Source organism: Peromyscus eremicus, chromosome 14 (genome assembly GCF_949786415.1).
Source record: "Peromyscus eremicus chromosome 14, PerEre_H2_v1, whole genome shotgun sequence".
NCBI lineage: Eukaryota > Metazoa > Chordata > Mammalia > Rodentia > Cricetidae > Peromyscus > Peromyscus eremicus.
This window is the reverse complement of record NC_081430.1, coordinates 22085155-22097335: the sequence shown is the minus strand read 5'-3', so window position 1 is coordinate 22097335 and position 12181 is coordinate 22085155. Positions and strand designations below refer to the sequence as shown.

The following is a 12181-nucleotide window of genomic DNA, read 5'->3' as shown; positions in this document are numbered from 1 at the left end:
TAATATAAAATATCTTGAGATAACTCTAGCCAAGCAAGTGAAAGACTTGTATGATAAAAAAAAAAACTTCAAGTCTTTGAAGAAAGAAATTGAAGAAGGTATCAGAAGATGGAAAGATCTCCCATGCTCATGGATCAGTAGGATTAACATAGTAAAAATGGCCATCCTACCAAAAGCAATCTGCAGATTCAGTGTAATTCCCATCAAAATCCCAACACAATTCTTCACAGATCTTGAAAGGACAATTCTCAACTCCATATGGAAAAACAAAAACCCCAGGATAGCTAAGATAACCCTGAACAATAAAAGAACTGCTGGAGGTATCACCATCCCTGATTTCAAGTTGTACTAAAGAACTATAGTAATAAAAACCTCATGATATTGGCATAATAACAGACACACTGATCAATGGAATCAAAGTGAAGACCCAGACATAAACTCACACCTATAGACACCTGATTTTTTTTTTTTAGTAAAGAAGCCAGAAAGACACATTGAAAAAAAGAAAGCATCTTAAACAAATGGTGCTGGTCAAAATGGATGTCTGTACATAAAAGAAAACAAAATAGATCCATATTTATCACCCCACACAAAATACAAGTCCAAGTGGATTGAAGACCTCAACAAAAAAACAGACACACTGAACCAGACAGAAGAGAAAGTGAAGAACAGTCTTGAAAGTATTTATAGCAAGCTTTCTTGTCAGACTATCTTTTAATCTCCAGCTTCTAAAAAATGACATGGAGACTTCTTATTAATTATGAAAACGTGGCCTTTAGCTTAGGCTTGTCCCCCAACAAGCTCTTATAACTCAAATTAACCTGCTTCTCTTAATCTATATTCTGCCACGTGGCCTTTACCTTTCCTCAGTATGGTATGTCCCACTTGCTCCAAGTGTGCTGGTGAAATCATCAGGCCTAGAATCCTCTCCCAGTTCCTCTCTCTGCCCAGAAGTCCTGCCTATTCTTTCATGCCTAGCTATTGGCTGTTCAGTTTTTTATTAAACCAATCAGAAGGCGCCTTAGGCAGAGACACATCTTCACAGTGTACTAAAAGATTATACCACAACAAGCATTGACACAGGAGACAACTGCCTGAACAGAACACCAATAGAACAGGCACTAAGATCAACAATTAATAAATGGAACTTTATCAATTGATGGTGTCCTTACACTATTCAGCTTCATTAGGCAAAGGACAACATCAATCAGACAAAGAGGCAACATGGGAAACGAATTTTACCAACTCCACATCTGAGAGGGGTCTGATATCCAAAATATATGAAGAATTCAAGAAATTTGGTATTAAAAAAAAATAATCCAATTAAAATGGAGTACAAATCTAAATCTCAATAGAGGAATCTAAAATGGCTAAAAAACACTTAAATGTTGAACATGCTTAGCCATCATGGAAATGCAAATCAAAACTACTTTGAGATTCTATTTTACACCTGTCAGAGTAACCAAAATCAACAACACAAGTGACAGTTCATGTTGGTGAGGATGTGAAGCAAGGGGAACTCTCCTCCTTTACTGGTGGGAGTGCAAACTTGTACAGTCATTATGGAAATCAATATAGCAGTTCCTCAGAAAATTGGTAAGCAATCTACCTTAAGACCCAGCTATGCTACTCTTGGGTATATACCCAAAGAATATGCCATCCTACCACAAGGACATTTTCCCAACTATGTTCATTGTGGTCTTATTCATAATAACCAGAAATTGTGCTACAGGCAAGATATGCTGGGGCAATGGTGACTCAGAAATCGTGGATGTGGCCAACCAATGTTTGGTTTAACTTCAGACCAAGCCATGAGAGGAAGCCCACACACTACACTGCCTGGATGGCCAGATACCAGAAATTGGATGGCCCAGAGGCCTAGGATAGAACCAAACATAACTGGGGGAAAAAATCAATAGAATTATTCCTAATGATATTCTGCTATACTCATAGATCAGTGTCTTGTCCACTTGTCATCAGAGAGGCTTCCTTCAGCAGCAGATGCAGAGACCTACAGCCAGACATTATGTAGACAGAGTCTAAAATGGAGGTCTCCACTGGGTCCCTCCCCTCAGAGATCTGGGAACCCCACAAAAGAGGAGGAGAAAAGACTGTAGGAGTCAGAGGGAATGGAGGACACCAGAACATGGCCCACCGAATCAACTAAACAAGGCTCACATGGGTTCACAGAGACTGAAATGGCAAGTACAGGACCCATATGGGTCTGCACCAAGTCCTCTGCATATATGTCATGGCTGTTAGCTTGGTGTTTTTGTGGAACTCCTAACAGTAGGAGCGGGTGTGTCTCTGACTCTTTTCCCTGCTCTTGGGACTCTTTTCCTCCTATTGAGTTGCCTTGTCCAGCCTCTACATGAGGACTTTTGCCTTATCTTATTATATTGTGTTTTGTCCTGTTTGGCTGTTGTCTCTTGGAGGTCTGCTCTTTTCTGAAAAGGGGGAGTAGATCTGGGGAAGAGGGGGACCGAACTGGAAGGAGTGGAGGGAGGGAAAACTGTGATCAGAACGTATTATATGAGAGAAGAATCTATTTTCAAAAAAAATAAAAAATAAAAATAAATTAAAAAACTAAAAAGAAACCAAAAACTATTATAAACTTGGGTTTTTCCATCAATTACTAAATTCACTTTTCTTGATCAAATACAAAATTTCTCTTGGCAGTCAAGTCTATAATGTCCTAATTCCACAAGTTGTGGAGTTCTCTCAACAAGGAAAAGACTATGAGGAGAATAGGAAAAACGCATAATCTATACACTTTACTATTGGTGAAATTATTAAGGCCACTCCATGTAGTTAAAAGGAGATTTATTTAATGGCGTAACTTACAAATTAAGGGACAGGTAGGTCGCGGGGTCTGGGGAAGGTGTATCACAGTCCAGCGGTGTCCTCTGGAGCTCTGCTTGGCCCACCTCCACCATCCAGGGTCCCGGAACGGAGAGAGCGCTCCCTGATCCAGATCTCGGGTCCCCAGGCGCCTCCCTTGGCCCCGCCTTGTAGGCGTGACAGTTGCCGAAGTCTCAATGGGGGTTGGAACTTCCAGATCAAAGCTGGAATGGCTACCCACTACACTTTACCACTGGGTTTTTTAATGAGCAAATCAATGAAAACTACATTATCATGCATCAATGTAAATAATGAAGAAAAGAGGCAATACTGAAGCCACTGGCATCCGGGGTTCCCAGCTCAATCCAGGAAGAGGAAGTTCCGGGTCACTGGAACCTGTCTCCAGCCTAAACATGTCTCTCATAGTTTTTCAATATTGTTAGATAATTTTATGCTGTGCTGTATTCTCTGTAACAGTAGGACAGGGTAAATTAACATGACAACGTGCAGAAATGTCAAAAGGCCTACTAGTATGATGGTACCAAGTTTTGTAAGACTCAAAAATAACTTACTGCTGGGGCTTTAAGAATTCACACTGTCAAGGAAGACCTAAGTCATCCTGTTTATTTCCTAGGGAACCAAGATCACCGTGCATCACAGAACGAGTGTGAGGCTGTTGTTTTGTTTTGCTTTTCAAGCTTTCCAAGGTTTCTAGTGCACTGAAGTTCATTTCAAGTGTTGCTTGAGAAAAGGGGGGTTGCGCTCTGCATCACACCTGTATGATGTGGGTCAGTTTTCACATTCGTCCTTAAAGACACAGATGTTCAGAGTGCCTGAAGTCATCAGCACTCTTCCTTGGTGACACTGACATCAGGGTTCATGTCACATGTTTGCAAACTGTGCTGCACCAAAAGGAGAAGCCTTTTCAGGTGTTTTCATGAGATAAGGAAACAACTACAGAAGGGGCCGTTTGCAAAAGACCCCTAAGGTCATATAAGAAGACCCCTAAGGTCATATAAGAAGACCCCCTAAGGTCATATAAGACCCCTAAGGTCTGCTGTCTCATAAAGAATAATTTAAACTCCTGCATAATTAATGCCTGCAAATAAATCACATACATAACCACCTTAAAGAACAAACAATGCCTAATCAATTTTAATTATAATAAAAACAATACAATAACCTCAATAACCTAATAAATATATAAATACACATATTTTGTTCTGGAAAACAGAAGGCCTATAAAAAAGGAAATTATTTAATTTTATATATTATAACAATTAGAAATCAATTTTATTTAGAACAATTTCACGTAAAACCAGTTTTTAATAACCAGTTTTTACCATTTTTATGACTGTATGTCCTATACTTAAGACTCTATATTTGGGCGGGCAGCAGTGGCGCACACCTTTAATCCCAGCACCCGGGAGGCAGAGCCAGGTGGATCTCTGTGAGTCTGAGGCCAGCCTGGGCTATGGAGCAAGATCCAGGAAAGGCTCCAAAACTACACAGAGAAACCCTGTGTCGAAAAACCAAAAAAGAAAAAGAAAGAAAAAGAAAAGAACACCACAGAAAAACTCTACATTTAGTGAAAAACCAAAAAAAAAAAAAGAAAAGAAAAGAAAAAAAAGACTCTATATTTGGTAGCCTTACAAATATGTAGTAACAAGCACAGTGAAAATACTTAAGATTTATTCAAAAAGCTACTTCTTCCTATACTGATGGCACTAAAACCACACGGCAACAAACCATTGTTTTGAGGAGTTTATAAATGCTCTAAGAAAAATTTGACAAAAATCTGTTTGTAAAATATAACTTTCATTTAATAGAAATATATTTCTTCTCAAATATTCTCATACATGTACATATGTACTGTAAATAATGGATACTTAATATTTTTATCCTGTACTAGTACTAGGAATTGTTTTAAATGTTCCATTTACATTATTTCTCACAGTAACTGTGACTCCGTTGTATGAGCAGGGGCCAAGGCACAACAAGATAAGATGGATTCCTCAGAGCCACACAGTTGTTCAAGGACAGAACAGATTCAAACCCAGAGAGACTGATGCCAACGTGATTTCTGATCTCCTACACTACATGACATATGAACAAGTGCCTGTCAGTAGGTACTATTTATTTCTTTGTACTTACTTGGTGATAATTCTGGATTTCCCTTCAGGTTCATCATCTTTGGAATGGAAGGGCCGTACACATCTACATCTAACAAGCCAACCGCCTTGGACTGCAAGAAAACCAAATTCACCATAAGATTATTCATAATGTTCACAGGACAAAAAAGTTTACACAGCAATAAGCCTATTAAGAAGAAAATGTAAAATATTCCAAAATCATAAACAACAGGAAGTAAAAGTATAAACTACCTAAAATACTTGTTAAATTAGTGTTGTATTTCAATAACCAACTTGTTCAGGTCTCCTGTATAGTCTCAAGAAAACTAAGACCTTTTTGGTCTAAATGTGATTTTTGAAAAGAAGTAAAACACAAACAGAATTGGAATGATTAGGAAAGCCTAATGAAACCCCAGACGATGGAACAGACTTCTGGAAGGCCCTAAAATGAAAAGCAGACCATGGAGACCAGATTCTTTTATAGGAAGTAAGGAATTCAGCTGCACATCTGGCAAGAGAGAGAGAGGGCCGCGGCAACAAGGCCACTGGCAGACATAACACAGCCCCCTTACATACAAACCACAGCTAAGTACACAGGCCTGCCTTCTGGAGGACTCGGAAACAGCCAACTACTGTTTCCTATGATGGCTGCTCCAGCCGAGAAGGGCAGAGGAGCCTGAGTCTCTGCCAGGTAAGAGTTCATCAGCAACTTCGTCAAGGAATGGAAAACAAAACCTGCTGCTTATAAATACGTTGTCTTCCCCTCCACCTCCAAATCTGTCTTTGCTGTTTTTCTCCATCCACGTAAGCATGCTAATACTAACTGTACCTCACTGAGTCTTACAGCTCCTCCCACTACCCCCAAACCCCAGCAAGATAACACTCACAATCTCAAGAAAATACAAGAAACTGAAACAACCCTAAATCTTCCATGATACCTGTTTCTAGACATAATTACTTTTCAACCCCCATCACCTGGTTCTGTAAATATCTAAAACAAGATAAATTCAACATTTACAATCCTAATCTTACACTGACTCAATTCGCAGTTCTAAGAAAACTACTTAGTCCCTGTGTGACTTGGTCTCCTGGGTGTGAAGAGAGGAGATTGATGTCTGTCTGTATTGAAATCCCAGCCTAATCTAAAATAAGAATGCAAAAAGGGTATTTTGCTTTTAATAAGATGATTATGTGTAAAATTTAGTTTTAATATGCTGAGGTCACGGCTGTAAAAGGGGAACATTCCTGAGCAATTCTGCTACCTTTATCCACAGGAGAACTTAGTAGGACTACAGTGGAATTAAATTTACTGTGAATAACAAATTTCAAGTGGGGCCATTGACACAAATATCTAAGCTTCTTCTAATACTATTTCATTGTAGGATTGTTTCTGTGAAAACATCAAGAACTAAAAAACCACTACAAAATAATAAATCTCAAAAAATGTAAGGTTGTTTTCCCTTTATTAATGTTGGTTTTACAGTAACTTGAAGGAATCAGGTTCCAAGTTTCAAAGTGATCTAATTATTCCTTTCAAGTAAAATAACTCAGCCTCTGAAATTAGTGTTCTAGCGAAACAAAAACATAACTGTATAAACTGAGGCCATGACCACTCCAAGGAATGAATGAGCAGGTTTTTATTGTAGGTGTGGGGGAGGGCAACACCAGAGGCTTCTGAAAGAGTCCAGAGCAGAGAGAGAAAGGAGAACACCAAACACGGCCAGCAGACTAGCCATGGCCAGGAAAGGAGACGGTCTCTGAAATGTGTAACAGGTACTGTGATACTGAGGGAGCCTGGAGGCCAGCGTGTGCTTTGGTTTACTAGCAGGCACTACAGGGAGCCATTTGTCCCTTCTGCCAGTGATAAGGGGACTGGTTCCTTTGATAGAGGGGAACCAGCTTCACGAACTCCAGAGGAACCCTGGCTTTTGCCTAACTTGCAGAATTTGGACCTGACAATAATAACCAAGGGTCCTACCTAAGACTGCAGCACCAATATCATCATTGCTAGATTTTTAAGTTCCCTTCAAAGTGTGGGAATCCATCTTCTATCTGATCTTCCAGAAGAAAACCAGGTCTTCGTGAACCCTTAGTATCACAGTTCAAGAAACATATCGAGATTTGCTGTCACATTTGCTGTAGTAAGAACAGACATCACATACATGACGAAGATGGCGACCATGCATTGTCACATAAAAAGTAAGAGGGAGAGCATGATCACAAGGTTTAGAATTTACATTTCTCACTTACTCCTTGCAGCAATACCAAGGTGTATCATCCCTGCTATGGTAAGAAGAATGGAGACTAACACCACAGTAACCATGTTTTGTCTTATTTAGTTGTTCCATGATTTCTGTCTTAGGATGAAGCAGAATCAAACACAAGGCAAACCTCATCTATCGCCACCAGAATCTTAGCACAATCTAATTACAAAAGACTTAAACAGTGACACATCTTTTTCTCAGCAAGTTGCATTTATGCATATTTGTGTACACACACACACATATATATATACATATATATACATATATACGTATATATGTATATATATACGTATGTGTGTGTGTGTGTGTGTGTGTGTGTGTGTGTGTGTATATATATATATATACCAGAGAAAAAGGCTACCAACTTGGGAAAGGGGACCTGGAAGGGGTTGAGGGAGGGAGGCTGGGTAGGGCTGGAAGGACAGAAGGGAAGACAGAAAGTAATGTAATTCTATTATAATTCAAAATACATTTTTAAAAGAAAGATATTGACCAATTTTTATTTATTTCTTGAGATTATAATATCACCTTAAAGAGTCACCTCAAAAATACTTTAATCCTTGTGGTTCATATGATCTCTATAGCAGCTACTCAGTATTACTACTGGAGCATCAAAGGCTGCCTAAACAACATGTAAGTAAATCAGCATAGCTGTATTCCAACAAAATCTTACACACATATACACACACCCACACACACACACACACACACACACGCACGCACGCACGCACGCGCCAACTCATAGGTTATAGGTTTCCAACATCCAATCTAGAGAACAAACTTTTCATGACCAAGTTAATCAATGTATCCTTAGCAGAGTCATGAATAAGCAGTTTTTTTTTCTTTTTTGAGATTATAATTACATGATTTCTCCCTTCTCTTTCCTTCCTCCAAATGCTCCCATACAGCCTTCCTTGCTCTCTTTCAAATCCACGGCCTCTTTTCTCAATAATTGTTATTACATGCATATATGTATTTGCATATACATATATATTCCTAAAATGTAACCTGTTGGATCTGAATAATGTTATTTATATGTACGTTTTCAGGGCTGACCATATGGCACTGGACAACCAGTTAGTGTGCTCATCCCTGGAGAAGACCACCTCTCCCATTCCCAGCTTTCCTCGGTTGCCTATAACTCTGTGTGGGGCTTTTCTTCATGGGCTTTTCCCCATCCAGACTGGAACGTTCACCAGCGTCATCCTTGTTCAGCTCACATTTGGGTGGTCACGTTGGTGAGACTTTATGGGTGTAGCTTCTGATGTTATCAGGAGACACAGTCTCACAGCAAACTCCCTGATCCTCTGGCTCTTACAGTCTTTCTGTCCCCTCTTCCTCAATGTTCCCTGGGGCTAAGCTGTGGGACTGTTTTGTAGATGTACCCATTGGGACTGGAATCCACAACTCTACATTTCCTACACTGGTTTCCTATACTGGCCTCCATCTTTTGAAAAGAGCGTTTTCTTGATGAGGGATAAAGATTCATTTACCTGTGTGTATAAGGATAAATGTTTATAGACTGTGCTGGTTTATTAAATTAGTGGTTGTTGATTCTTCTCCAATGACCATGACTTCATTAGCACTGACTAGTTAGTCAGGTTTCCAGTACCAGGCAGGGCACACCTCTTGTTGAGCAGGTTTGAAGTCCAATTGGAGAGCTGTTGGTTACGGCCAAGGTATGTGTACCACTACTGCACCTGTGAGACTATGGTGCCATGCTGGTTGCTGATGTGGTGCATAGGCATCAAAGCTGAGTAGGACTGTTGGCTACCTCCCCCCTTTGGAAGCTTCCATGGCATCTTCTGATGCCATGAAAGCTAGTCCTGAGGGAGGGAACATTCAGGTCAGTTCCAGCTCAGGGCCTCTGGGCCTTTTCTGAAGGGGGTAATGTCTTCAGCAATAGGGACTTACCCTCCACCTCTGGAGAAAGCCAAGGGCAATAGCAATAGGCTGTATTTTAGGGGAGTCTCTTGGACAACCCTGACCAACAACTCAAAAGGGGGTTTCTCATGTCTAGGACTGGAGTTTTTGTAAGGTGGTCTTCCGTTCTTGGAGCAAGCACCATCAGCCCAGATAAGAAAAGTTCATTAAAACTATATATGTATATTTATACATGGAATTGTGTGTGCATTATTGGGTTTTTTTAAGGCAAATAATTAATAATATTATTCCTTGTTGCTTTTTCAGATATCTTTATTGTTATTTTACCCACCTCCCTCATCCTGTATTTTTCTTATATTCTCTTTTTCATTAATTGTTGTTATATACATACACACACATACATATGTATACATTCCTAAATACATAAATACAACCTGCTCAGTCTGTATAATGTTACTTGTATGTATGTTTTCAGGGATGACCATTGGTATTGAATAACCAATTAGTGTGCTCTTCCCTAGGGAAGATATTTTCTCCCACTCTCAGAATTCCTTAGTTGCCTGTATTTCTCTGAGTAGGGCTGAGGCCATCTGGTCTTCCTCCACCCCATATACATACACATGTCTATTGTTATTGCTCAGCTCATGCATAAGCAGTCATATTCGTGAGACTTTATGGGTGTAGCTTCTGACATTTCCAGAAGATAAAACCTCACAACAAACCCCCTGATCCTCTGGCTGTTATGATCCCTCTTCTCCACTGATTCCTGAGCCCTAGGTACAGGAGTTGTATTGTAGATGTATCCTTTGGGACTGGGCTTCACAACTCTGTATTTTGATTGGTTGTGGTTCCCTATAATGGTCTCTATCTGTGGAAAGAGAAGTTTCCTTGATGAGGAGTGAAGACTGTACTTATATGTTGATATAAAGACAAATACTTAGATCATAGTTAGGGATGATGCTGGTTTAGTAAAGTGGAGGTTGTAAGTTCTCCTCCAAGACCTCCATCCACTAGACCTCCGTAGCTGGCTAGTTTTCAAGCACCAGGCATGGCTTCCCTGCAGTTGAGGGGGCGGTAAGTACAGTTAGAGGGCTGCTGGTTACTGCCAAGGTGTGCATGCCACCAGCGTCATTGTGCCGTGCTGGTCACTAACGCGGTGCATGGGCATCACAGCTGTGGAGGGCTGTTGGTTGCTTCCCTCCTTTAGAACTTGGTATAGCGCCTTCTGTTACCATGAATGCTAGAACACAGGGAAGAGGTTCTCAGGTCAGCTCCAGCTCAGGGGCCTCTGTGCCCTAGGGTCTGTAGAGCATGGTGTCTGCAGCAATGGGGACTTACACTCCACCTCTGAGGGGCAACCAAGGGCAATGGTAATAATGTTTTTGGAGTCTCCTAACAACCATGACCACCAACTCAAAAGAAGGGCTCTCCTGCCTGGAAAACAGCTCTGTTAATGTCAAAAGAGCTATCTCAGAAAAGATTGACTTCCTCATCCTTAACTGGCTGATTGTTCTGAACAATAAAGACCATAGTTTTCAGACTATTTTCCAGAGCCAATCTACCACTGTCTTGCTTAGAGTTTAGACATTAATAAGTAAACTCTTTGTCCATTAATGGAAACACCAAAGCCTTCATGAATTAAATAATATCATACCTAAAACTGCTAGGACTGTTACCATTTCTATGAAATAAACTTAACTTCATTTTCAAATCTATAATTCAATCACATTCAAAAGGTGACGTCATTTGTTGTTTGTAGTTTACCTCATTACTTCAGTCTTAATTTCCTTTATTTGTGAGAAATCACTGACCAAAACCAACAGGGGAAGAAAGGGTTTATCTGGCTTACACTTCAAGACCACAGTTCATCACTGAAGGAAGTCATAGCAGGGACTCAAGCAAGAACCTGGAGCAGAAACTAAAACAGAGACCATGAAGGCACACGGCTTTCAAGCTTACTTCCGCTGGCTTGCTCAACCACCTTTCTTCCAAACCCAGGCCCACCTGACCAGAGCTAGCGCTGCCTAGAGCTAGCCAGCACCAGCAATGGGTTAGACCCCCTATATCAAACGGCAATCAAGAAAAGGCCCCGTGGACACGCCCACAGGCCGAGCAGTGCAGTCAATTCCTCAGCTGAAGGGCCTTCTTTCCCAGCTGCGTCAAGCTGGCCACCGGAAGCTAACTATGACAACTGTTAGGTAGGCTTCTATGTTTAATATCTAAATAGTCTTTGATTTAATTGTTAAATTTCAATTCCAAGACAATTCTATTCTTTAGAAAAAAATATATAAACAAGGTACGTTGCAAATGAATGTATGCAGCAGTGTTTATCTAAGTCTCAAAATACTTTTCCACCTCCTTCTTATCAGAATAATTATACTTTGTCAAGAAGGCTTCCATTAGCATTTTCTGTTTCTTTAATTTTAGTCAGACTCAAAAGAAACAATCACCACAAACACCTTATAAATACACAGCAAATAAAATTACTATTAGAAAAAGACAACTGCAAACTTAACTATTATAATTGTCATCTTTATCATCATAAACTTAGCTAAATGTCCTGTCATCTAATAACACACTCCTTTTCTGACTCTCCTGCAGGTCTCAATACCTAGCAGATAACACAAAATAAACCAAACCCTGAGACATCACTTCGATTTTGAATTGTTCCTTGATAATATATACATCCCAACCTGTGAAAGCTGTAAGGTGGCAGAATTATTCGGAGTGATTATACTGTTTCATTACTCCTCATGAAAGCTGCAATGTGAGAGCCTACATGTCCTGTTTTTTTGAGCTGGATTTCAAAGGCGGCAACAACAGTGTAGATCCTGCTTTGTTCTTGCGGCAGGATTTACCCTGAAGATTGTAAAGCTTCTGACATGCTCCTTTCATCCCTCTTGTCTACTAATATAACCCATCAAAACAGCATCCTAGAGCACTCCCACCTAATTATTCCTGAGTAAATACTCCTTTCAGATTTGCCTTAAGCTTGTCCTTTCCACAGAAGTACCCAGCTAAGACTCCCATGATTCCCAGCATATTATATTCAATGTGATC

The 12181-nt window shown here is 40.1% G+C and overlaps 1 protein-coding gene across 1 annotated transcript in view; it reads right to left on the bottom strand.

Annotated features, from left to right (window-relative positions):
• Positions 1–12181, bottom strand: part of Nubpl (NUBP iron-sulfur cluster assembly factor, mitochondrial) — a 205288-nt gene that overhangs the window by 156794 nt on the left and 36313 nt on the right. Inside the window, exon 4 of the mRNA XM_059279866.1 lies at positions 4996–5086. Within this exon, the coding sequence (XP_059135849.1) occupies positions 4996–5086 (91 nt within the window). The remainder of the gene's footprint in view (positions 1–4995; positions 5087–12181) is intronic.